Source organism: Erythranthe guttata, chromosome 4, assembly GCF_056151865.1.
Source record: "Erythranthe guttata isolate IM_541 chromosome 4, IM_541, whole genome shotgun sequence".
Taxonomy (NCBI): domain Eukaryota; kingdom Viridiplantae; phylum Streptophyta; class Magnoliopsida; order Lamiales; family Phrymaceae; genus Erythranthe; species Erythranthe guttata.
In genome coordinates, this window is record NC_142536.1 from 321,919 (window position 1) to 348,752 (window position 26,834).

Here is a 26,834-nt window from a genome sequence, read left to right on the forward strand (position 1 = left end):
AATGAAAATTAAAACCAAAAAAATATTACAAATACTATTTTTCTTTCTTAAATACCAAATAATCAAAAACCTAAAAAAAACATTTCCCTCCTCACTCACAAACCCCTCACCTCCTCCACCTCCTTCTTCTCCCTCCCCAAAAACCCTCCTAAAAAACCTCAAAACAAAAGAAATCAAAACCTTACACAACTTGCAAAATGGCGTCAAATGACAATAGAATGGTAGTTTACGAGCAAGGAGAACCCATTCAAGTATGTATTCATGTATTTTTTGAGCTAAAACATCGATTTTGAATTTTTTTTTTTTTTAAAACTCGCCATGTATTTTCGACACATACAGGTCGAAAATACCCTTATTTTTCGACATGTATGTGTCGAAAACATAACAATTCATATTTTATTAAGTTTCGACACCTAAGTGTCGAATTTTGATACAATTTTCGACACCTAAGTGTCGAAAATTACCCATATTTTCGACAATTAAGTGTCGAAAAAAAAAAAAAAAATTACACAGATCTAATTTGACAGGTAGCTGTCGAAAATTGGTTGAATATTCGACAGCTAGCTGTCGAAAACTCATCCAAATTTCGACAGCTAGCTGTCGAATTATCAAAAATCCCATTTCAAGCTTTCACATTTTTCGACAACTATATGTCGATTTTTGATGAATTTTCGACATCAAGCTGTCGAAAATTCATCAAAAATCGACATATACAGGTCGAAAATTGTGAACGAAGAACCAACCCACGAATCTCAAATCAATGCTCAAATCGACTGAAATTAGATGCACCCATTACTAATTAACGATCATTTCTACCTAAAACAATCAAATCCTAATCACCCATATCAAACAATCAAATCCTAAGTAAATATTAAAGAAAAAAAATTCGAAAAAAATTATTATTTGGATAAATGAAACCGGAACGAAGAAGCGGCGGCGGGCTGATAACAATGGACGAAGAAGCGGCGGCGGCGTACGGTGGCGTTCGGCGTCGGCGACGGCGGCGGCGGCGGCGGCGAGGGTTGGAGAGGGTTGGAGGTTTTTTTTTTACAACAAAGGGATTTTTTTTTATTTGGTTTTTGATTAGGTAATTTCTAATAAAATTTGATATAATTGATATTTTGTATGAAAGGGTGTTTTTGTAATTTTCTTTTTATTTTGGTATTAAAGTAAGAAAAAACTGATAAATATGTACTCAATTTTGGTTTTAAACTTGGTAGTATTCAAGTAAGCAAAAATTCGTATTTGAAATAGTTGCCCCCTAAATATATACATACACAACAGTATCTTAATTAGGGTTGTCGATAATAAGATTAGGCAGGAGGCACGATGAAAAAGTCAAAACGGGGTGGGGAAGACGGAGGAGGGGCTTCCAATTCCATGGAGGAGGAGGAGGATAATAGGATATCCCATTTGCCAGAAGGTTTGTTGCAGAGAATTATTTACTTTCTCTCACAAGAAGAGGCGGTCCGAACCTCTGTATTGTCCAAATCATGGCGCTACATTTGGTGCACTCGCCCTAATTTCGATTTTTCGGAAACCAACTTCAATGGAAACAAACAAGAATTTATTACCGCTGTGGAGAGGAGTTTGCAGGGATACTGTGATCCGAATGGGCTTTTATTGGAGGAATTTCGGCTTTCTATAAATCTGCTTGGTGGTGGAGGGGACAATCAGCTTTCCGATCAGGAAACGGTTAGGGTTATTAATAAAATTATACTCACCAACCACAACTATGGGTGCTGCGCTTAAGGTGTTTCGTCTTTCTATTATTTCCTTACAACAATCCTATATTTCGAAAGATCCTAGTCTGGCATATAATCTATTATTAATCGACAACAAGAAGCTGCATTTCGGGCGTCTGCAGGTACTTAGTCTCCGAAACGTTTTGATCAGGCAAGATATTTTTGACAATTTAATCTCAACCTGCACTTTGCTTACAACAGTGCGTTTGAAAGGCTGCATTGGGTTGAAAAGAATTAAATTGGATAAGAAGCTTCACAAATATCTCAAGCACTTTACTTTTATGGTTGACAAGTATCAGATACAAGAAGATGCAGCCGCCACTCAAATTGAAATCGACGACGCTCCAACTCTGGAAACAATCAAGATTGTCGGCAGCAACGTTCGGTTGCATGTGGGGGAGCGTAGCTTCACTAATCTAAAGTCCGTAACTATAAAGCTCCCACTTTTTACAAATGATGAGATTTGTATTGATGCCCCAAACCTTTTGAATTTTGAATATACAGGATCAATTATCCCATCCATCTCTTATGCACCAAATTGCACTAGGTCAAACATAAGACTGGTTGATTGTGATGATCGTTGTATTGATGTTGTGTCGTGGCTCTTGAACATAAGTCAGTTGCTCCAGGCTTTATGTCACTCTCAGATTTCTCTGAAGATTCATCAAACTCACTGGGATTTTGATTCTGTGTGCATTCCACAACCAGACTTGTTTGTTAATGAACCTGTCGTGGTGGTGGAACATTTGAAAATGTATTATTTTCAGATATATTCAATGCCATCTGCCTTAAATGGTTTGTTGTGTATTTGCCGTCCGAAGAGGATTACCCAGCTAGGTGTCATGCACGATAATTTAAGGAGAGAATTTGAAGTGATGAAAATCAAAGAGTATTTGCGAACCATCCTAATCGCGAGAGGAAGTGTAAACCAAGAAATCAGACGAGATTTGGAGGATGTGAGAATTCAGATATTGGAAATATTTGATGAATATGAAAAATGGCAACCTATGGAGTGGGCGGCCTTCTTAAAATATCCCGAACTAGACAGTATCAGCTTTCGGTTGAAATGGAGAGAAGTTAGTTAGAATTTTAGATAGTAATTCTTTTTACATTATTATATTGTTCGTCCTTTTTTTTTTTCTTTTTCTTCCTATCTATTTATTAACTTATTTGGGACAAGTTTTGAAACGTGGCTCTTAGCCGTACAATATTTATGTTGGTGATGCGTGATTGTTGTTTTTTGTTTTTTGGTAGTTTCGGAGATTCACTGGGCACTGTTTTTTCTTATCAAATCGTGGTGTAAATTATTCCAAAGGTGGCATTTTTATTCATCTAGAATCTTACAATATATATTGATGTTGGGTGTTATTGGCTTCTAAAGCGAAATGTTGTAAAACCAATTTAGATTACGAATACTCGTAGTCGTATATATATCAATCGGATAAATCATATCAAAATTATTATAAATCTAAGATTTAAAAATGATTGCTAATGCTATATATGCAAACAAAACTTGTAATAGAACTAACTAAATCAAACACATTTACTGAAAGGCTTGCAGCGTACTTTGGATTCAAGTCGCCGGTACCGGCGAGTTTTTTTGCCACACGTGTCAGTGAGTTTCCTGTGTTATTAAGGAAAATATTTTGTTAATGTTCACAATTATTAACGAAAAAAATACATATTAATTAATCAAACGGCCACAAAGAATTCCCCTCTAGACCGGGTTCAATTATTAGGGCCCATAGACAAAGGATGATCCTCTGGGCCGGGTTCAATTATTAGGGCTTCAAAGATTTCGCCCTATTTAAAAAATTAAATTTTTTTTCTCTCAGAAAACACTAATCTTTCTGATCGGAGTTGTGAAATTAATATTGATAAGAGGGATGATGAAAAGGGCAAAAGTGGGTGGAGAAGACGGAGGAGGGGGTTCCAATTCCATGGAGGAGGAGGATAATAGGATATTCGATTTGCCAGAAGGTTTATTAAGATATTCTCACACGAAGAGGTTGTCCGAACCTCTATATTGTCCAAGTCATGGCGCTACATTTGGTGCACTCGCCCTAATTTCGATTTATCAGAAACCATCTTCAAATGAAACAAACATTAATTTCTATCCGCTGTGGAAAACACTTTGCAGCGATACACTGATCCGAATGGGCTGTCGTTGGAGGAATTTAACCTAATTGTATCCCTAATTGGTGGAGGCGATGATCAGGAGGAATCGGTTATGATTCTTGATAAATGGATCCAAATTATAGTTACCACAACAATGGGGGTTGGAATTAAGGAGTTTCGTCTTTCTATTGCTTCGGAACAAGGTGGTCCGGTATATGATGTAAGGGATCATCTGGCCGAGGTACATTTTGTGCGTCTACAAGTACTTTGTCTGAAAAAGGTGTTGATCAAGCTAGAGTGTTTTGACATGATGATTTCAAACTGCCAATGCATTACAACTATGTGTTTTGAAGATTGTCCGGGTTTGAACACAATGAAGTTGGAGAAGAAGCTTTACAAATATCTCAAGCACTTCACTTTTATTGGTAGATCCGGTCGTCCCAATATTGAAATACACGACGTCACAACTCTTGAAACAATCAACATTAACTGTTGTGAGTTTCGGTTTCATGGCGGCCATAAGTTCAATAATCTCAAGTCTCTGAAACTAAAGATGTCGGATGTTCCGTTCCTAAGAATTAATGATCAGTTTCATATTGATGCCCCGAACATTTTGTATTTTGAATATTCGGGATTAGCTATTCCATCCATCTCTTATGCACCAAATTGCACTAGCTCAAAATTAGACTTGGTTCTTTGGGCTAGATATCATCCTCTGACATGGTTTCGCAAAATAAGCGAACTGCTGCAGGCTTTACGTTACTCTCAAATTTCTCTGGTTATTGTTCAACCTTGTAGGAGCATTTTCATCTTTCAACAAGACATTGTAGTGCAAGACATTATTAATGGTGGTTTGTGCGATAAACCTGTAGTGGTGAAGGACCTCCGATTGGGTATTTATTATTTAACTAAATATTCATGTATTTTGAATTTTTTGTTTTGTTTTTGCCGCCCGATAAACGTAACTCAGCGCTGGAACAGACCTTTGACGGGAGAAAGGGCAAAGAAGGAGATCACTGAGTATTTGAGCACTCACCTAACCATGAGAGAATGTGGAAAACAAGAAAATCGGACAAAATTTGGAGGATTTAAGGTTTCAAAGACTCGATAAATGTCAAAAATGGCAACCTGTGGAGGGGGCCAAGTTGTTAGAATTATGTGCACAATCTCAACTTCCAAACATTAACAGTATCCGCTTTCGATTCAAATGGAGGAGTGATCCAAGCGCTTCACAAGTTAAAAGTTTAGACAATTAATCATTTTTTTGTTCCCTTCAATATCTAGATGAAAAATGGCTCTTAGCAACACAGTGGGTCTGTTGATTTGTTTACTAGTTTGTTTGGTTACATAAAATTATTGTCACTAAGTTGTAAATATTTCTAGTCATTCTAGAATGTACCTAAAACATTCATTGAGTTACTTTCAATCCTAGGATTCAATCAATTACCACTATGCATTAAGAGTTGAGTAGTAGTTAAACACGAGCAATATTTTATTCGTATACCTATCCAAAAAACTTGTTAACACTTACATTGATAGTAATAAGACTCAAATAAATAAAGATGTAAACATTTTATATAACCTTTCATGATCATTTTTCTTCCAATTCATCCAATTCATATCCATCCATCTTCTCCTTCCCCTTGAGTTTCCTTTTTGCTTCACTTTCTTCCTCCCTCCTTGCTTTATTTCCCCCTCAACAAAGCTCTGCAATTTGGAGGTCTCGTTGTTTTATTTGCTCATACCAAGGAACTTCCGAAGAGATATCCCAATATGGTCTTCCCGTTTCGTCAACGGTATCTTCATCCCTCCAATACGGGGGGAAACCAAGATCGTTCATAGTAAAGCCGACCTCCAAACTAAACTTGTGCAACCGTACAAGGTCATCTTGAGTAGGGTAACTATATTCATTCGGCTGCCGACAATAGTCAACATACCATTGATTGTCGTACTCATAATTGTAGTGTTCCTCATAGAAAACGTAATTCAAATGTTCGGTTATGTAATATTTGTCATCTTTTCCTTCCCTCAACCTTGTCCAATAAAATTCATCATCGTACTCTGTTAGCTTTCAGATAGTAAAACTGAAATTGTGTTGAATGTGTGATCTACAATTGAAAATTACAAAGGATTTAACCCCAAAATATCTAACGTGAGCTACATGAATGCAGCTCCAGTCCTATTTATAGACTTTCAGCTGGTTCTAACAACTAACGGCCACGCCACGTGTCACTCACGGAGTGGTGAGTTTTAAACAGCCGTAGCCCCCCAAAAGCGCGTTTCTATCCTCAGCGTTTCTTTAAGTGAATATCCGCTTTCCACCCTACGACGTCGTTTCTCTCTCTCTCTTCCTCATGCACGTAACAATCCGTCCCCCTTAAAAACATGTCCTCATGTTTGAAAGCTAGGAAATCTCCTGATTATCTCCTCAGCATCCTCCCATGTAGCTTCCTCGGCCGGCAGATGGGCCCACTGGATCAACATCTGCCCCACTGCAGCATTTTTCCTGTTCACTATCCTTCGAGATAATAGCCTCACCGGTTGCAGCAAGAGCTCCCCATTATCAGTTAAGTGGGGAAAATCTTGCACCACCCGGTCTGTGCTGCCCACCTGCTTCTTGAGCAGTGACACATGGAAAACTGGGTGAACCTTGGCATCTTATGGCAATTTCAACTCATAAGCTACTTCCCTCACCCGCCTTACTAATTCAAAAGGACCACAATACTTAGGCATAAGCTTCCATATGGGGCTCTTCTTAAGACTTAACTGTTTATACAACTTAAGTTTGAGATATACCCAATCTTCTACTCCAAATTCCCTCTCACTCATGTGCTTGTCAGCTTGCACCTTCATACTGTTACTGGCTTCTTGCAACATCTCTTTGAGATGTTGAATCATCTTGGTATGGTCAGTTAGCCATTGTTCTACTCCAGCTGTTCTGACCTCTAACCAAGGACCATACCCTAATTGAGGGGGCTGATACCCATAGAGAGCTTGAAATTGAGACATCTGTATAGCTGAATGATAGCATGTGTTGTACCACCACTCAGCTAAAGACAACCACAAACTCGAGTGCTTTGGAAACTTGCCACACGTACACCTCAGATAACTTTCCAAACACTGATTGACCCTCTCACTCTGCCCATCTGTCTGTGGGTGGTATGACGTACTCATCTGCTGTTGAATCCCCAATGAAACCATCAACTCCTTCCAAAACACACTTGTGAATATCCTGTCCCTGTCTGACACCACATAAGTAGGTAGTCCATGCAATTTGTACACAGTATCTATAAAGACTTAAGCTAAGGAAGAAGCTGTCATAGGGTGGCTGAGGCTAATAAAATGGCTATACTTAGTAAATCTATCCACAATGACCCAAATAGTATCATTCCCTTTGGAAATTGGTAATCTTTTTATGAAGTCCATAGTGATGTATGCCCAAGCTTGCTCTGGTATGGGTAGTGGTTGTAGCAGTCCAGGTATTTTATTAGTCTCATGCTTGTTGAGCTGGCAAACTCCACAAGAACTAACCAACTCTTTCACTTGAGTTTTTAGCTGAGGCCAGAGAAATACACTTTGCACCCTCCTCAAAGAATTCTGGACCCCAGAATGACCCCCCACAGCTGATTCATGCATGAAAAGGAGGATTTGGTGCCTTAAAGTGCCAGTACTCCCCACATAGATCCTGCCTCTAAATTTCAGTAAACCATCCAAAAATTCAAATTCAGACACATCCCATGGTCTGGTGGTTAAGTGTGCAATAGCCTCTTGCACTGCAGAATCACCCTCATAACTCAGCATAACTTCATCTAGCCACATATAGGCTGCAAAACACTGATTGATGGCAGACAATTCTCCTTGAAGTAAGCCCTCAGAATCTCTTCTAGAGAGAGCATCAGCAGCCTTGTTTTCACATCCCTTTTTGTATTCAATTCTATAGCTGAACCCCATCAGCTTGGCCAAGTACTTTTGCTGAATAGGAGTAGTAATCTTCTGTTCCAACAAATATTTAAGGCTTTTCTGATCAGTTCTGATTAGAAAAGTGGTGTGCATCAAGTAATCCCTCCACTTCTGAATGGCTAAGAGAATTGTTAGGAATTCCTTTTCATAGATTGATAACCCCAGACTTTTGGGGCCCAGAGCTTTGCTCAAATATGCTAGGGGGTGCCCTTGCTGCATAAGTACAGCTCCAACTCCAGTGGCACATGCATCAGACTCTAGCACAAAGGTAAGAGAAAAATCTGGCAATTGTAACACTTGAGTACTACTCATGGCTTGCTTCAGCTGATCAAAAGCTTCAGTGGCAGAAGCACTCCACTCAAACTTACCTTTCCTCAGTAAATCAGTAAGTGGTTTAGCAATGATGCCATAGTGCTTGACAAACTTTCTATAGTAACCAGTTAAGCCCAAAAAACCCATCAATGCCTTCACATTACTGGGGATAGGCCAATCCCTGACCCCCTCAATCTTTTCTGGATCAACTTTCACACCAGCTGCATAAATGATGTGGCTCAAATAGTCAATCTTAGGTTGACCAAAGCTGCACTTAGAAGCCTTGGCATAAAGCTCATGTTTCCTCAGAATAGATAGGGTGATCTGTAGATGTTCTTGGTGAAGTGTTGCAGTGGGGCTGTAAACCAAGATACCATCAAAGAAGACAAGAATGAATTCTCTTAAATGAGCTTTAAAAAATTGATTCATCAGGGCTTGAAATGTGGCTGGGGCATTAGTTAAGCCAAATGGCATCACCTTGAACTCATAATGACCTGAGGCTGTAACAAATGCAGTCTTATGGATGTCTGCCTTTCTAACCCTGATTTGGTGATAACCAGCTCTAAGGTCAATCTTTGAAAATATTTGAGCTTAACTGTGATAGGTATTCTATGATAGGTATAGGGTATCCATCCTTAACTGTGATAGAGTTCAGTTTTCTATAATCAATGCAAAATCTCCAAGTACCATCTTTCTTCTTCACCAAAAGTACTGGTGAAGAGAATGGGCTGACACTAGATTGTATAATACCACTTTGCAAAATCTCATCCACCATCTTCTCAATTTCCCTTCTTTGTATATAGGGATACCTATAAGGTTGCAGCTTAAAATGAGCCATACCTGCCTTAATGGTGATTGAGTGTTCAGCTCCTCTCTCAGGTGGAAGAGATGTAGGTGTGGCAAACACATCTGCATATTCCTCCAGGGTAGAGGAGAGGTACGAAGGTGGTGTTGTGGTGTTGGGTGATCCATCTGTACCAGAAACCATACACACACATCCAATCATGATCTTATTTCTACTGATGAGCCCGTCCATCTTTTCTTCTGTGATGGCTTGAATGGACACACTAGGTGTAGGACCTTGCAAGGTAATCCTTTGCCCTTGTAAATAACCAGTCACTCGTTGCTGAGTGAAGTGAAAAGTAACTGGTTCCATTTGCCTCAGCAGATCCACTCCAATGACTAGGTCACACCCTCCCAATTCCAAGATCCTGACCTCAGTGGCAAATGCATACTGGCCTATTTGCCACTTAAAAGAAGAGCATTTGGCATTGCTCACAATTTTTCTACCATCTGCTACAGTAACTCTCATCAATGTTGTGGGCTCTAGGAGACATTGAACTCTTTTGGCTGTACCAGGATCAAGAAATGTATGAGTACTGCTTGTATCTACCAGGATGGATATAGGATGTTTGTTAACCCTTCTCATTAGTTTAATGGTTTTGTCACTTACTTGACCAGCTAAAGCCTACACAGAGATTTTATAGACCTCCACTTCCTCTTCCACTTCCTCTAACTCCTTCTCTTCCTCACTGACTTCCTTCCCCAAAATCATGAATAACCTCTTACACTTATGGCCGTAAGTAAACTTCTCATCACAATTAAAACATAGACTCTTCTTCTTTATTTCTTCCCAATCCGCATTTGATAATCGTTTAACATGTGTAGGTTTGTCTTCAATAAGAAGAGGAAGCTATTTGTTAGAATACTCACCAAAGGTGCTTTTGAAGCTCTTAGCATGTGATGCATGCATCGAAGGTTTGGGATAACTCCTCATGTTTTTGTGCAGTTGATCCACTGCTCTCTCTTGGAGTTTAGCTTGATACATAGCTTCCTTCAATGTCCTCGGTTTAAGCAATTTCACCATGCTCTTGATTTCTTCTTTCAATCCACTCATAAAGCTGTTTATGAAATAGGATTCAGATAGTGTTCGATTCATGTTTAGCATGAATGCCTTGAGTTCCTCAAACTTGTCTCTGTACTCCTCCACTGTACCCTCTTGTTTCAATTTATTAAACGTTTCCACTACACTATCATCATCGTCTTCCCCAAAGTGTTCCATCACCATGTCAACAAACCCTAACCAATCAATTGCCTCACGCCCTTCCACATAATCCGAATACCAGCGGTCGGCCTTACCCTCCATATACATTGATGCATAGCCCACCCTCTCGTGATCTATCATCCTCGTAATATTAAAATATTTCTGGCATTTACGCAGCCATCCATGAGGATTATCGCCATTAAATCGTGGAAAATCTAGCTTCGGAGCCCTATGACTTCCATTTCCCCCATTTTGATTTTCCGTTTGTCGATGCATGGGAATCGTGTAGGGTACATTTCCTTCCGATCGTGCACGCGCCGTCGGCGGTGGTGGATTCGCCATGGATCCACCGCTCTGTAACTGCTCCTTTCCCCGATTCATTGCTAGCATCCGCCCTAGTTCATCAAATTGTTTGAATACTTCATCAAACTTCAGATCCGTACTTTTCTGAGCTGCTGCAATCTTCTCCTCTAAATCGCCCTGCAACTCCGATCGTAAGGTTTGCTGTCCGCCGAACAAACTCGCCACATTCTGCTCCATCGATTTCATCTGCTCGTCCATCGGCACCAATTGCTGCTCCACTGCCTCTACCCGAGTACTATTAATCTTCGCCATAACCAATTCAATCGTGTGTGGTTGTTAGGATCAATGCTCTGATGGCCAATTGTTAGCTTTCAGATCGTAAAACTGGAATTGTGTTGAATGTGTGATCTACAATTGAAAATTGCAAAGGATTTAACCCCAAAATATCTAACGTGAGCTACTTGAATGCAGCTCCAGTCCTATTTATAGACTTTCAGCTGGATCTAACAACTAACGGCCACGCCACGTGTCACTCACGGAGTGGTGAGTTTTAAACAGCCGTAGCCCCCCAAAAGCGCGTTTCTATCCTCAACGTTTCTTTAAGTGAATATCCGCTTTCCACCCTACGACGTCGTTTCTCTCTCTCTCTTCCTCATGCACATAACATACTCGTAGCAAACGTACTCCTCGGTCTCCTTATTGTCATTATCGTTATCTTGAACTTGAGCTTCCTCATCACGACCGTCTTCATCTTGGTTGTCATTACCATCACCATCGCCATCTCCTTCATCCCCTCCGCCTCCGCCTCCGCCTCCGCCACCTAATACTAAATCCGGCAGTTCGATGTCACTATCTTCGTCCATGAAATCAGCCGGATCGTACTGCGGCTCTGCATGTAAATCAATGTCTTCCACCACAATAGCATCATTCTCTTCTTAGCCTACAGAGTCGTTGCAACACGTCGAGGATAACCAAGTTCATTTTTTAATTTTATATAACCAAATTCATTTTTTAAAGTCATTTAGTGAGAAATTAATTTAACGGTGGATGAAAATAATTTAACTTGACATTTCCAGCACAAAAATAATTCCTATTGCAAAGACGACAAAAAAAACCCTCAATAAATACATCATACGAAAGTATTTTTCTTCTTGGTACAAAGTATTAAATTTTGATTTTCCACCCTTCAACGATATTCTTCATAAAATTATATAAAAAACAAAAATAACATTCGTCTATTTTGTGCGGTTCACATAAAGAAAATATCAGAGTTAACTTTCGGAGTTTTAGACTAGAGTTGAAATTATAGAAGGAAATAGATCAAAGCACACTGAAAAGACGAAGAGATTTTAGAAGTGTTGGGAAGTTTTCGAAAGCACGAAGGAAAATGGAAAATGTTGACTTTGGTCAAAAGATCAAACCTGAAGCTCTTACTACAGAGTAAAAAGAAGATGGGGCCCAGTCGAATTAGTCTCCGTTACAATTGCAATTTATGGACTGATTGTTGTTGTTTGTTTGTTTCACGGGCGGGCTTTACAAGACTGGGCCGAAATTTGTCCATTGGCTTGTTAGTGGGCTTTCTCTCTCCTCTTTCTCTCTCCTCTACACCTTACCTTGTTGGGCTCAATTAAATTAAAACCTAATCACCTTCAAAACTCTATTATATATATAATTATTACATACATACATCTTAATTAGGACTGTCGATAATAAGATTAGAGAGGGAGGCATGATAAAAAAATCAAAACGGGGTGGGGAAGACGGAAGAGGGGGTTCCAATTCCATGGAGAAGGTGGATAATAGGATATCCGATTTGCCAGAAGGTTTATTGCAGAGGATTGTTTACTTTCTCTCACAAGAAGAGGCGGTCCGAACCTCGGTCTTGTCCAAATCATGGCGTTACATCTGGTGCCGTCGCCCTAATTTCGATTTATCAGAACCCAAATTCAAAGGAAACAAGCATCAATTTCTATCCGTTGTGGAGAGGAGTTTGCAGGGATACTGTGATCCGAATGGGCTTTTATTGGAGGAATTTCGGCTTTCTATAAATCTGCTTGGTGGTGGAGGCGACGATCATCATCATCAAGCTCACGAGGAAACGGTTAGGGTTCTAGATAAATGGATCCCAATTATACTCACCACAACTATGGGGATTGCGCTTAAGGAGTTTCGTCTCTCTATTATTTATCCCAAAAAATCCCATTCTCCGGATCATCCTCCTCATCGTGGTCTGGTATATGATCTATTATTAATCAACAACAAGAAGCTACATTTTGGGGGTCTTCAAGTACTTGGTCTCCGAAAGGTTTTGATCAAGCAAGAGTCTTTGGACAATATATTCTCAACCTGCACCTTGCTTACAACTATGCATTTCAAAGAGTGTAGAGGGATTAAAACAATTAAGTTGGATAAGAAGCTTCACAAATATCTCAAGCACTTCACTTTTATCAGTGACGACTTTCGAGGAGTAAACGGTATAAGCATTGAAAACCACTACATTGAAATCGATGACGTCCCAACTTTGGAAACAATCAAGATTGTCGGCAGTAACGTTCGGTTTCATGTGAGGGGGCGTAACTTCACTAATTTAAAGTCCGTAACTCTAAAGCTCTCGTATCATACAAATTATGAGATTTGTATTGATGCCCCAAACCTTTTGTATTTTGGATATACAGGATCAATTATCCCATCCATCTCTTTTGCACCAAATTGCAGGACGTCAAACATAAGACTGGTTAATAGTGATGGTTTTTGTATTGATGCTCTGTCGTGGCTCTTGAAAATAAGTCAGTTGCTCCAGGCTTTATGCCATTCTCAGATTTCTCTCTATATTCATCAAACTCGCCGGTATATTGATTCTATTTGCATTCCACAACCAGACTTGTTTGTTGATAAACCTGTGGTGGTGGTGAAGCATTTGCAAATGTGTTATTTTGAGATATATACAATTTCATCTGCTTTAAATGGTTTGTTGTGTATTTGCCGTCCGAAGAGGATTACCCAGCCCGGTATCAGGCGACATTATTTATCGAAAGAAATTGAAGAGAAGAAAATCAAAGAGTATTTGCGCACCATCCTAATCGCGAGAGGAAGTGTAAGCCAAGAAATCAGACGAGATTTGGAGGCTGTAACAAGTCAGAAATCGGAAACATTAGATAAATGTGAAAGATGGCAACCTATACAGTGGGCAGCCTTCTTAGAATGTCCACAACTAAGCGGTATTCGCTTTCAGTTAAAATGGAGCGAAGTTTGTCACTCGAGTTCTAAGCTTCGCAAGTTAGTTAGAATGTTAGACAAGTAACTATTTTTACATTATATGTTCGTCCCTTTTTTTTTCTTCCCTATCTATTTATCGACTTTTTTGGGGCAAGTTTTGAAACATGGCTCTTAGCGGTACAATATTTATGTTGGTTTGTTTTCAAGAGCTTTACATACAATTATGATTTGTGTTGGTGATGTGTGATTGTTGTTTTTCGGTAGTTAAAAACTCTGATTGCATAGCATATAAGTTTTTTTTTTATTGCATAGCATTTAAGTTTTTAGGCTTCGGAGATTCACCAGGCACTGTTTTTTCTTCTCAAATCGTGGTGTCCCTAAGTTAGCATTTTTATAAATCTAGAATCTTCCAATATCTTGATACTGGATGTTATTAGCTTCTACAAGGGAACATTGTAAGACCGAATTCATGTAAAGTATTGGGCAAATTGCTTCCATTTATATTCAGAGTTCCAACGCAGTGCAGTTTCTTAGTGCAATAGCCAAATAGACATTTCGGTGTTTTTGAAAAGATAATAATTGTGAAAATGGAGGAAACATTTGTGCCCTTTTCGTGGGATTAAGAATGACACTCAAGGGAGGCTACTCTGCTACAAGCAAGATTGGACTGGTGGTTTCAAGGTTGGTTTTCAGATTTGGTTGATATACGTCAACTTAGTTTTCTGTTGTAATATATATGATCACTGTGTGATATTGTGTTGATTTTAAAATTTTCAGGATTTTGACAAGTTAATCTTGAGCGACGCCTGCAAAAGAGGTTAAAGTAGTGCAGAGTCCTCGTTTATCGGAGAAAGCATATAGTCCAAGGTTTGGTCAACTCCGAGGACCTCATAGCCCTCGTAACTCTGGAGAAGTGGGCTCATCTCGTTTGGGGATAAGTCCTCGATATGACCAATCGTAAGATTAATGTAATCAATTCTCCTTGTTATGTTTTTTTTGTTTTTTTACTTCTGTTTTGCTTTGCTTGTGGTGTTGTAAAATGTTCTCCAAGTTGGTTATGGGAGACAACCTGTAAAATTAACCAACACTATGCCAAATGTTACCACCTTTTTGTAACTTATGGCCATGCCCACCAAACATCATATGCCCAAAAGTTGAGTATAAAATCAGTAAAAACAGGGGAATTAATACCATTTTTGGCAACAAACTGGATGCAATAATTATGGAATGTTGATGAATGAGTGAAAAGAGACAAGGAATTGTGAATGTCTTTTAAGTTTAAATTATGGAATGTTGATGACTGAGTGAAAAGAGACAAGGAAATGTGAATGTCTTTTAAGTTTCAGCAACTTGGAACACAACTTTTTTTTTTAATGTAAGAAACTAAACAACACTTTGATCAACTTGCTGCCTGCTGCTGAAATAAGACATTGGCTTTTTGAGTGTGGTGGCGGAAAAAGGTGGAACGAATAAACCAGAAACGGGGTATAAAATAGACAAATCCACTATCTTGTTCATGATTGAACCTCCACAGTTGTATTTTTCTTTTTTCACCAATGAAATCATACGTAATACGGATTGTTCTCTGCAACTCCGGAACATCAAGTACCGTTTTTGAACTCTGAAGACCAAAAGAAGAAACAACACCTTGTTTCGATCAGTCTTAATGTGGTAACTCCCTCCTTCATATGTATGTGCACTAACAACAGTACAGAACTGCTGGAAAACACAACAATCTACAACAAGTAAGCTTCGATCCAACAACACTTGCAGTTTTTTGTCATCATTAAAAAATGGTCAGATGCGAATTTTTTAAGTAACACCTTCTATGTTTAAATGCAGTATGTTATTCAAGAAAAAGAAAAAAAAAATGGAAAAGCAAAAATAGGAAAATGCCCATCAAAGATTATTTCCAGAACAACAGCGTGCAAGTTTATTAAGGCTAGTCAGAGTCAGAGTCAGCCTTCCCAAGTCTTTAACGTTTTCGGCGCTCCTTCCGCCTTTGTTCTTACTTTGCCCTTCTTGCTCTTTCTTTCTCTTCCAACTGGACATGCCAGGGGATATGAGAATTCACATCCCAATCCCGAATGGGTTCCCCATCCGGACCACTTTTAGCATTTGGCCAATAGGGTGGACAAGCAATCTGGTTGTTTGTTAGACCCTGTCTCAATTTTTCTTCGTGATGAACTATAAAATCTATATCCTCAGGTCTTGCTCCTTCTGGAGGGTCGTAGCAGACATACCTATGTACCCCATGATCGTCCTCATAATCGTACGAGTAGTCTCTCTCGTATTCTAAATATGTTCTGTGTCGGTCTATACAATCATCTTTTGTAAGATGTCCTCCCTCGTTCGCTTGCCAAAAAAAATCATCGTTGAACCAGTAGGGCCGATACAGAGCATTATCGAACTCATGATCACTCTTACCACCATTGTCATCATCGCTGCCCTCGCCATCGTCATCATCGCTGTCCTCACCATTGTCATCATCGCTGCCCTCGCCATCGTCATCATCGCTGTCCTCACCATTGTCATCATCGCTGCCCTCACCACTGTCATCATCGCTGCCCTCACCACTGTCATCATCGCTGCCCTCACCATCATCATCTACCTCATAATCTTCCCCCAGCATGTCGTCATTGCCATCGTCATTATTGCCGCCACCGCTGTAGTCGTAATATCCGTTATTAGAACCTACTCCACCCCAGGACCTGCTAACATCCGTATCCATGTCTTGTGGTATGTGAGAATTCATCTTTAGATCTCCGTTTGGTTCCAGGATAACACGTAAACGGAACTCAAATCTGCAACAAAATTAAACCAGAATTATGCAGTAATTAAATTAAATTAAGTAAAAAAAAAAAAGATGAAGAAGAAGAAATCTTTACTGATTAGGGCAATTTAACAAGTCATCATGAGTTGGCCTCAGAATCAAATCAATAGATGCCTTATCAGAGGAGGTAGTTAAATCAATGGAGGTGTCAACTTCCCAGAATCTGAGCCTAGCAAATCCAAGTTGCTCCGTTCCTCCATTGTTGATAAACTGATCGATGAAGATTTATAACAACAGTTTCTTCTGATCAATCAAAATGCATGCAATTGCAGGGGGGGCGAAAAAGGAAATTAAGAAAAATACCGTTGGAAAGCAAATTGGGATGCCTCCACGAATCGGATTATAAGGTTCGAAAACAGCCTGAAATAAAAAAATAATATGGAAAATTACTTGAGGAAAATTTGAACCAACTCGTCGGAGGGGAATTACTAATTGAAGTACCTTTTTACTGATGAAAAGCAACTCGTCTCCACGTTTGTTCTTCCATGATTTTACTTGACCTCCATACAGAAGAACCTACAAATGAATCGAATCAATGCAAGTGTCACCGGCGCCGGAATTGGATGGGGATTCGGTTTTAGTTAGCAGCTTTGGAATTGAAAAAAAAAAAGGAAATTAGACGTTGGATCTGTTCTCAACGACGTCGTTTTAGACTAAGGCTGAAGATTTGGATGTGGACTTGGGTTAGAAAATTAGGAAATTGGGGAATTCCCAGCGATTGAAGATGGGCTGGATCGAACGGAGAAACTTGAACGACTGAAAATATACTATATACCTCGGCGGAGTAGCCACCAGGTTGACTGAGAACGACTGAAGTTAGGCCGTTGATTCCGATGGAAAATACCGCAGAAGGCCTCTCCACAGGCGGCGCCGCCGCCGATGAAGATGATGACATGTCCACTACCAGCGAAGAATTTCACACAGCGTGTGCGTGTGCGTGTGTGTGAGTGTTTAATTGAACTGCTGCAGAAGCTCTCGGGAGATTATGTAACTGCTGCAGATCAGAAAATTGAAAATGGTGTTTTCCGCCTTCTTCACAGCTGTGTCAATTTATACTAACAGAATCTAGTTTCCGCTCTCTAACTGAAATCGATACATACAGCCTACAGGCATTACATACACCACTTTTCGGCCGCGAAATTACCACAATACCCCCGTATTCTCTGGTTTGTTCTTATTAGTATATTTTTTTTATTTAATTGTAAATTTATTTATTCTATAATATTTTCGGACCTCTCTTTTTTGGTGTTTTTTCCGCCGTCTTCACACTTGTGTCAATTTATATAGAAACAGAATCGATAGATACAGGTATGTACAGCATTTTCCGGCGCCGAAATTACCACAATACCCCCGTCTTCTCTGTTTTGTTCTTATTTGTTTTAGTTAACTGTGATGGCCTTCAGATTTATCATTTATATTTAAATAAAAAAATGAGGGAAATATAGCTTATCTTGAATTTGATATATGTATGAAATCCTGTCAGTCAATTATAATTTCTGAAAATTAATCTATATTTTTTGTATTTGTCCAATAGCTAATAGCCTAATATCAATATTATTGTGTATTATACTTATAATAGGTGGATAAATAAATAAATAAATAAAAACAGTAAAGAATCAGAAACTAGCAGAGCAAGCATTTCTTAATCAAAGAGCAAAAATCAACATTTGTAGATATGTTCAATGCAAGATTAAAGAATATTTTCAATCACTACATCGGAATAAATGTAGTAAGTAACAAATCAGATTCTTATAGTTTCTAAAGAATATTCCCAGGATCTGGCAGTACATCGGAATCGGTCCAGTGGTGAACAGAAAGACGCTGTGTCCCGGTCCACACCTCACCGGGATCCAACGTGATTGCATTCTCCACAGCAGCCGCCTCAACGCACACAAAGTTTCTATACTCTTTATTTCCCAAATCAAATATTTCCTTTGCCTTCGTCCGCCACGGATTCCACACAACTACCAATAAACAAATAAATCGATAAACGCACGCTTTATTAAATAGTCTCGTTGCATACAAACACGAAACTCTAAAAAGTATGTATATACAAACCTTACCAATGTCGGGAAGAGCACCATCTTTATGAATGGTAAAAGTTCGGTTTAATTGACGGTCTATAACAGAGATCATATGCGGTGTGCCGAGATATACCTTGTCCACCTAAAAGTTAAAACGCGAGGTCAACAAATTATCGCTATACAAAATCAGCAGAGCATTTATATATACTATACTCACTTCAGAGTCGAAAGTGACTGCTTGGGCTTTTTCAGTACATCGCTTTTTGTTCTGCAGATAGTCAAGATAATCGACATTCTCCAGTCCTTCAATCCGAACTTCACTGAACATCGGGAAGAGATAATTAAGTTAAATTGTGGCAATTATAATAAAAGAAAATAGACAAATCCACTATCTTGTTCATGATTGAACCTCCACAGTTGTATTTTTCTTTTTTCACCAATTAAATCATATGTAATATGGATTGTTCTCTGCAACTCGGGAACATCAAGTACCGTTTTTTAACTCTGAAGACCAAAAGAAGAAACAGCACCTTGTTTCGATCAGTCTTAACGTGGTAACTCCCTCCTTCATATGTATGTGCACTAACAACAGTACAGAACTGCTGGAAAACACAACAATCTACAACAAGTAAGCTTCGATACAACAACACTTACAGTTTTTTGTCATCATTAAAAAATGGTCAGATGCGAAATTTTTAAGTAACACCGTCTATGTTTAAATGCAGTATGTTATTCAAGAAAAAGAAAAAAAAAATGGAAAAGCAAAAATAGGAAAATGCCCATCAAAGATAATATTTCCAGAACAACAGCGTGCAAGTTTTTTTTCCAACAGTTTATGAGTCAAAGTTTCCCTTTAAAAAAAAATAGGAAAATATGTGCGCCAAGGGTAATCAGAGTCAGCCTCCCCAAATCTTTAATGTTTTCGGAGCTTCCTCGCCCTTTTTTCTTCCTCTGCCCTTTTTTCTTCCTCTGCCCTTCTTGCTCTTGCTTTCTCTTTCAACTGAATATGCCATGGGGTGTCAGAATTGACATCCCAATCCTGTATAGGTTCCCCATCACTCCCACTTTCAGCATGTAGCCAATAGGGGGGACAAGCAATTTGGTTGTTTGTTAGACCCCGTCTCAATTTTTCTTCGTGAAGAAGTTTAAAATCTATATCGGCTGGTCTTGTATCTGGTGGAGGGTCGTAGCAGACATAAGTAGCTGGCCCATATTGGTCCGCATAATCGTAACGGTAGTCCTCCTCGCATTCTAAATATTTTTCGTGTTGCTGTTGACAAAAACGTTCTGTAAGATATCCTCCCACATTTTCTTGCCAATACATATCTTTGCCGATGAAGTAGGCCCGATACGGAGCACCATCAAACTCGTGATCACTCTCCCCACCACCATCATCATCATCGCTGCCCCCATCATCATCATCATCATCATCATCATCATCGCTGCCCCCATCATCATCATCATCATCATCATCATCATCATCATCATCATCATCATCATCATCATCATCATCATCATCATTATCGCTCTTGCCATCATCATCGCTCTTGCCATCATCATCATCCTCATAATTTTCATCAAGTCTGTCGTCGTCGTCTTCATCATTATTACCGCCGCCACTTAAATCAAGACATATATAGTTTGACCCGCCCCAAGCACCGCTAACATCCGCGTCTTGTGGAATATCCCCTAACAATTCAAGCATTTCAAACAATATTAGTATACTATTTTCATGCAGAAAATGCTCTAAGTTCCATCTAATAACTTCAAAACAATTATTGGAGGTGAACACTACAAAACTCAATGCTGATTTTGTTTCATATATAGAACAATTTAGATTTTTCCGGCATCAATCATGTCTACGTAGGAATATAGGTAAGTTTGTAAACGAATAAATGAAGTCTGTTATATTTCCAGCTATTCTAAAAAGGTACATTCTACATTAGTATAGATTGGCCCAAAAAAATTATTATTATCAAGCTAAAACTCTAGAAATTATCTGAAAAGAGATTCTTCTTAGGAATAGTTCATTTTAGAATTTGGTTGACACTTGCTGTGTATTCTTTAGGAAAAAATAAGGGCAACTTAATTCCACCTCAGATTCCTCTTACCTCGATTCACTTCCATCCAAATATAGAAAACCACAAGCCTCTCCCATTCTATGTTTTCCTATCCATTTATCTCCTTATGAAATATGCACCAGTATCAAAGGTCAAAACTACCTTCAGACCTATGTTCTTGATTTATTACAGTGCATGTGCTCAGCAACAACAAGAAACCGTTTGCACATCTAATTTCCACTTATTTCCTCGAAGATATGGAAGTGGTGGTTATGTTAATAGCAGACGAGTCCATTATTAGCTCTCTTGAACTTTTGAGGGCTGGTGTACTATTACTGTTGCTCAAAAGTTCAAGAGAGCTAATAATGGACTCGAGTTCGTTCTCTACACCTTGTGCACTAAAGAGAGCTACAGGCCTGAAATTTCAAGAAAGTGCAACATAATTAGAAACGGCAAATAAAAAGGGAAGTGCTAGTTTGGTGAACTATCCAATTCGTACCTGGCCAAGCCATTTTCCTTGTTTTCTATCATGTAAGTCCTTGTTAAATTTTTTTGACCAAGTTTACTTTTGTTATCAATACAACATTCCGGAGATAGTTCCCTGCAGCCTGCATATCAATAGGATGATATTAACATGCACGTTTTAATCGTAAAAATCTGCAATGTTGCACCACTCGCAATATAATATTCTCATAGCTAAGTTAGTATATTTGGCAACGGTTATCTTATTCAACTCAAGAGTAATATTTCAATGCAGCTAAGTTAGTATATTTGACATGTGTAACGGTTATCTTATTCAACTCAAGAGTAATATTTCAATGTAGCAATTAAAACAATAATACTCATATTATGCTATTTTATATGCTCTGAAGACAGTAGAAATCCGATTGAGAAAGTTACCGACATGTTCATCAAGCACCTCCAACCCAGAGAACCTAATGTAAATAGCCTCATAAGGCACAGTCAAAAAAGGTTGTACATATTCATGCTAGCATATTGCAGACCGAAACGCGTTTCCCGCAGCACATCTAATTTGCAATCGTAATTTATTTCAATTTAGAAATGAATAAAGTAAACCAAACCAATAATTCATAATCCTATAAGGAAGTTAAAAATAAAATAAAAACAATCAACTATTTATATATTGATAGTGAACTGGAAAAGGTAAGTTTCTAGACGAATAAATGAAGCCTCGTTATGTTTCCAGCAATTTTTAAAAAGGTATATTGTAAAATAGTATAGATTGTCCCAAAAAGATTATTATTATCAAGCTAAATTTCTAGAAATTATCAGAGAAGAGATTCCTTAGGAATAGTTCAATTGGAATTTGGTTGACCCTTGCTGTGTATGCTTTAGAAGAAAAAAAAGTGAAAATTAATTCCAACTCAGATTCCTCGTGCTTCGATTCACTTTCATCCTAATACAGAAAACCATAAGCCTCTCCCATTCTGTGTTTTCCTATCCATTTATCTACTTATGAAATATGCACCGCACATCTAATTTCAATTTGTTTACTCGAAGATATGGAAGTGGTCCGATATATTGTACGTCAAGGGCTCACAATTCTAGGAAGAAATAATTGAATTACAGAAAGTTTTCTTCTAAAAAAATATTCAATAATTGCAGTCTATAAATGGAGCAGGTTATGAACATACCTTGAAGTCTGAGTTTCCAGCTGCTTAGTTTTCAGTTGACTGAGATCGGTTACTATTCGCCTGAATTTGCAAAGCATCGCGAGTTAGAATAAGACCTATATGATGTTTATACATGTCACACAGGCAATCAATATGTAAATACTTACAGATTCGTGTTGATCTGAGTTTCAACACTCTTCAATAGCAAGTATGATTCCGATCCATCATCCCTCAAAATCTCAGCCGATTTTTTGCTAGTAACTAAATTCGGATTGTTTATCACAAAACCTAATGCTGTAGCAAAAACCTCTACAGCACTACAATTGTAAGGAAAAAAAAAAATCAGTAGGAAACATGAAAATGATTGGGGAAATTTCCGATTCCTAAATTATTATTTATTTCTACTCGTTATTGAATTCAACAATACCTTGCTAAGCAATCGTCATGATTCTGTTTCAGGTACATCTGAATCTGACTACTGACCTGAGTACCTACTAAATTGTACAAAAAACATGAAACAAAAATTACACTAGTTCGAGAACAGAATCAGCTATATTTCATACTTGTTGTTTTCTGTTCCTAATCATAATAAATTAAACAGACGGCATACTACTTCGATCTATTGAATAACCTGAATTGTTGTCAGAATCCATCGCATCTGTTCTGGATTTCACCGTCGTCATTTGCTAGCTCCACTGATTTCTCAAAAAGCTGGTACCGGTCTGATTTTTTTTCACCGAATGAAACGAAGTTTCTGATTTCTTAAAGTAGCTGCAATTTTATCCGTTTATGCTGTGCGATTCAGAATAAGAAGAAAAAACCAGAGTAACTTCGGAATTAGATCGGAGAAAATTGAAAGAGATGAAGAGATTCAGAGAAGTTTCGGGAACAGGCGGGAAAACGGAAATGCTGAAGGCGTGACTCTGGTTCTCAGCTGGGAAAAATTGGAGTTTAATCCTATTATTATTGGAGTAATTTTTAATTTTTTTTCGAAATCTCGCTAATGAAAGGCAGCCACGTGGCACACAATTTAAACGGCATTTGCCACATCATCACACAGAAATGTTTAGGCTTGAAATATATTTTTGGGGGCAAAGTGGACTTTTAACCCATCTATCAAACGTCGCCGTTTGGAATCAAGTCATGAACGGCTGTAAGGTGGAAAGTAGTAAATAGAAAAAAGTTGACCCCCATATGTGATGTCTGTGATTCATATCTGGAATTTGAACTTTATTCCCATATACATATACATATATATATAATATGTAGATATATCTCAACTTCAATTTTTATACAGCGAAGAAATCGTAAAACGACAAATTTGTGAAGCGGAGCAACCATTTTTCTTTTCCCCGACGGCGGAATACGCCGGTAATTTTGTGGATACGTATTTGAAGAAATCGTTTCTCAATTCTCCTCACTCGTCGACTTTTGCCCTAGCATAGATCAGGATCAGGTGCTATTTTTTTTTATTTATTCCTGTTAATAATTTTACCCAAACTGACTTTAATTTCTATATGCTGATAGTTTCCTTAATATCAGGTCGAAATTATCGAATTGCTAATTTGATTCTGGAGTATTTGATTTTTCTATGGGATAATTTCACGAAAATCTGGAATCATTTAACTGAATTTCAATGTTTTCCGTGTGTTTTTACTATGAGTATGTTGAATCTAAGGTTTTGTCATAAGCAGCCGATACTTTAGAATCGTAGTTATTGATTCGTGATTTTTCTTTTTGTAGTGCTTAAGATTTGAAGTTTGTGGGAGAATATAATGGCGAAGATCAAACCTCAAGCTCTCTTACTGCAGAGTAAAAAGAAGAAGGGACCCAGTCGAATTAGTCTCGTTACAATTGCAATTTACGGACTGATTGTTGTTGTCATGGCGTTTTTTCTTTTCACCTCCTACAGACATTGGAATCGGAGGTCTTCTCATTTTTATTTTTATTTAATTGTGATATATTTTGTGTTTTTACTGTATGGCTGCTTAGTTGAAGATGAGTTACTCTCCTAGTAACTTATTTATGATTATTTGCCGTATTGAATCGAATGTGGAGAAGTGAGGGCTAGGTATGAAACTATGTTGATTTAAGATCGTTCTAGGGACATTCAGGGGAAACTACCCGGATTTGTTTCTCATACTAGGTTCGAATTCCTTTTGTGCTAGTAACCCTATGAAACAAGATACTTATAGAATACAATTTATTTCCACTATAATATTAAATGTATTATGGTTGTAGGTATTGCTTTTGCTTTTAATTTGGTTATACTGATTTTTACTGTACAACAATTCAGTGAAAGATACACATTCCTTTTGATGGAAAGCGACCAATAAATTCCATTGAGTAACTGTTATGAATGAGTTGTAGTACTAGATTTTAGAGGAGTGGTTCGGGAAAATACTGCAGCATATGTATTTACGTTTTTGTGCTAAAACAGAAGGTCGTAAAATGGTGATTACATTGTTCATAACCTTCATTTGTTTATATTGCTCAGGTCAAATTTTCAGGAGGAGGATAATTTATCGAGTGCAGAGGTACAGTTGTCCTGTAATGATTTATGCAACAACTACTTTATTTAATATGTTGTACTTCAGTATGTTTTACTACTCAATTTGACAAATGGAAGTTCGAACTTGTACCGCGGATTACATAGTCATAGATTTTTACTTCACTTTCTCTTGATGTTAAAAGTAATCACAGGCACCAACTATGGCATTCTCTTTATTTGCTTCCACTTTTTTTTTTTTCTGAAGTCATTTATTTCTGCTTTTTTGCAGCATGACTCATTTGGTGATTCAAAGAAAGTTGATGTGCCAAAATATGCGGTAAGTTTTCTGGCGAGCTAATTTATTAATGGATTGTTACTCTCTACTAGATTGAATTGAATTTAATATTTCCATGAGGTATAAGAAGATTGATACCCCCAAAAAGTGTTTGTGTACATGGATTATATTGTTACTCACTATACCTTGCATTTTCCCAGATTGTAATGTGCTTTAAGTTTGTGATCTGATATGAGGTGCTTTAAATTACAGATAACAAACAGTTACTACTAATGACATAGTTACTCATAATTTGTTCTTTCCAAAATCATGTTTGATCTCATCTGTATGTTGGTGTGGCAATTTTAGATTCCTGCATTTTTCATCTGTTCCTTTGGTTCTTTCGTTACCGTTTTAGGAATATGTTAACACGTAAATATGTGATCAGGTGATAACAACTTCGAAAGGCTCAATAACTGTGGAACTTTACAAGGAAGGTTCTCCAGAAGTTGTTAGTGAATTTATTAAGTCGTGGTATGTACTACATTGATTACTTTACAAATAAATTGCATTTTAATCTCTGCAATGTAACCTGTGTAGCGCCGAATAATTTCCCCCCTGCTCTTGTTACTTTTTCTGATTATTTTGAACAAATTTTCTGCCCAAGGTAGTCTGTCCGATGTGCTGCTTCTTTTATTTTGTTTTTTTCCAAAGAATAAAGTCTCAATTGGCATGATTTCACTATCCAATTTGATTTGCAGTCATAAAGGACGCTTCAAAGGAATGCTTTTTAACCGTGTAATAAAGAACTTTGTCATTCAAGGAGGTGATGTTAATAGACCTGGAAATATGGAAGATTGGACCTCAAGGGGAAAACATTACAATCAACTCGATACAAGGTTTGTCTTATCTCAGATCTCATATACTTTCAGTCAAAGTCAACATTATCATAAAAAGCCAAACGTCCTATTGAATATATTATTCTTGTACTAGCCTGAAGCATGAGGCATTTATGCTGGGCACTTCCAAGACAAAACATGATGGGGGTGGATTCGATCTTTTTATCACTACAGCACCAATCCCAGACCTAAACGAGAAAATTAATGTATTCGGACGTGTCATAAAGGGTGAAGATGTTGTTCAGGTTACAACTCTTACTGCTCTTCGACATTCCTGTTTTACAATTTTAATCAATACTACTGACTAGACCTGAAATTTTAGCTATCGAAAAGTTTGTGAAATATTCCTTACAGCTTCTGAAATTATATCACTTTTTATTGGCAAGAAGCCAATATCTGTTCAGTGTTCTCTATGTTGATAATTGTTTTCGATCTGTTTTGTTATTCCTGTTATAATTAAATTTTACCGAGTAGTGACTTGTACATTTAATGCATGATTTGGATTTCAGGAAATTGAAGAGGCAGACACGGATGAGCATTATCGGCCTAAAGCACCCATAGGTATCATAGAAGTTACCTTAAAACAAAAGTTGTAATGGAAGTTGTGCTCCGTGATAGTCTTCTGCCTTAGGATGAAACCATCTGATTAGAGGAAACGATCTTATGGTTTGAGTTATTATCTTCTTGTGTCACTGTCGCATGCGGACTCTTATTCCTCTAAATGCTTGCTGATTGTACAATCACTTCTGATGCACAAGGGCTTCTTCATTTGCTCTATTTTGTATAATTTGCCTCCCATTTGATCCTATTCCTTATTATTTTCTACTGTATTTTGTACACAAATTGCTTTTTGTTCACATTACAAAGATTTTGATGACAGTTTATTTGAATTACTCGAGCGAACATTTTTACTACGTATCA

The 26,834-nt window shown here is 38.0% G+C and overlaps 6 protein-coding genes across 8 annotated transcripts; 2 read left to right on the forward strand and 4 right to left on the reverse strand.

Moving 5' to 3' along the window:
- The first annotated feature begins 12,182 nt into the window (after positions 1–12,182).
- On the forward strand, positions 12,183–14,814 carry LOC148770854 (uncharacterized). Its single transcript, XM_088816128.1, has 2 exons — positions 12,183–14,379; positions 14,476–14,814. Exon 1 carries the CDS (start codon positions 12,212–12,214, stop codon positions 13,781–13,783), a length of 1,572 nt encoding a protein of 523 aa, XP_088672254.1. The 5' UTR covers positions 12,183–12,211; the 3' UTR covers positions 13,784–14,379; positions 14,476–14,814.
- Positions 14,815–15,449: 635 nt separating this feature from the next.
- On the reverse strand, positions 15,450–17,616 carry LOC148770855 (uncharacterized). The gene is made up of 5 exons (XM_088816129.1): positions 17,307–17,616; positions 16,973–17,047; positions 16,835–16,891; positions 16,587–16,741; positions 15,450–16,502 (listed from the first exon to the last, which is right to left on the reverse strand). Exons 1-5 carry the CDS (start codon positions 17,424–17,426, stop codon positions 15,707–15,709), a joined length of 1,203 nt encoding a protein of 400 aa, XP_088672255.1. The 5' UTR covers positions 17,427–17,616; the 3' UTR covers positions 15,450–15,706.
- Positions 17,617–18,174: 558 nt separating this feature from the next.
- On the reverse strand, positions 18,175–18,987 carry LOC148770856 (putative glucose-6-phosphate 1-epimerase). The gene is made up of 3 exons (XM_088816133.1): positions 18,773–18,987; positions 18,595–18,697; positions 18,175–18,495 (listed from the first exon to the last, which is right to left on the reverse strand). The coding sequence occupies exons 1-3, from the start codon at positions 18,881–18,883 to the stop codon at positions 18,290–18,292; spliced, it is 420 nt and encodes a 139-aa protein (XP_088672259.1). The 5' UTR covers positions 18,884–18,987; the 3' UTR covers positions 18,175–18,289.
- Positions 18,988–19,319: 332 nt separating this feature from the next.
- Positions 19,320–20,820, reverse strand: LOC148770857 (uncharacterized). Its single transcript, XM_088816131.1, has 2 exons — positions 20,667–20,820; positions 19,320–20,244 (listed from the first exon to the last, which is right to left on the reverse strand). Exons 1-2 carry the CDS (start codon positions 20,680–20,682, stop codon positions 19,469–19,471), a joined length of 792 nt encoding a protein of 263 aa, XP_088672257.1. The 5' UTR covers positions 20,683–20,820; the 3' UTR covers positions 19,320–19,468.
- Positions 20,821–20,899: 79 nt separating this feature from the next.
- Positions 20,900–23,073, reverse strand: LOC105955133 (uncharacterized). Of its 2 annotated transcripts, none has more exons than XM_088816135.1 (6): positions 22,881–23,073; positions 22,677–22,740; positions 22,417–22,566; positions 22,271–22,330; positions 21,115–21,223; positions 20,900–21,031 (listed from the first exon to the last, which is right to left on the reverse strand). In XM_088816135.1, exons 1-5 carry the CDS (start codon positions 22,930–22,932, stop codon positions 21,190–21,192), a joined length of 360 nt encoding a protein of 119 aa, XP_088672261.1. In that variant the 5' UTR covers positions 22,933–23,073; the 3' UTR covers positions 20,900–21,031; positions 21,115–21,189. The 2 variants fall into 2 exon arrangements, with proteins under 2 accessions (XP_088672261.1, XP_088672260.1); XM_088816134.1 differs by having other exon boundaries at positions 22,677–22,743.
- A 374-nt stretch (positions 23,074–23,447) lies between these two features.
- LOC105955126 (Cyclophilin-like peptidyl-prolyl cis-trans isomerase family protein) lies at positions 23,448–26,827 on the forward strand. 2 transcript variants are annotated; one of them, XM_012978829.2, is made up of 8 exons: positions 23,448–23,705; positions 23,993–24,176; positions 24,747–24,786; positions 25,030–25,077; positions 25,463–25,548; positions 25,776–25,913; positions 26,008–26,158; positions 26,423–26,827. In XM_012978829.2, exons 2-8 carry the CDS (start codon positions 24,025–24,027, stop codon positions 26,507–26,509), a joined length of 702 nt encoding a protein of 233 aa, XP_012834283.1. In that variant the 5' UTR covers positions 23,448–23,705; positions 23,993–24,024; the 3' UTR covers positions 26,510–26,827. The 2 variants fall into 2 exon arrangements, with proteins under 2 accessions (XP_012834283.1, XP_088672258.1); XM_088816132.1 differs by having other exon boundaries at positions 23,564–23,705; positions 24,001–24,176.
- The last annotated feature ends 7 nt before the right edge of the window (positions 26,828–26,834 follow it).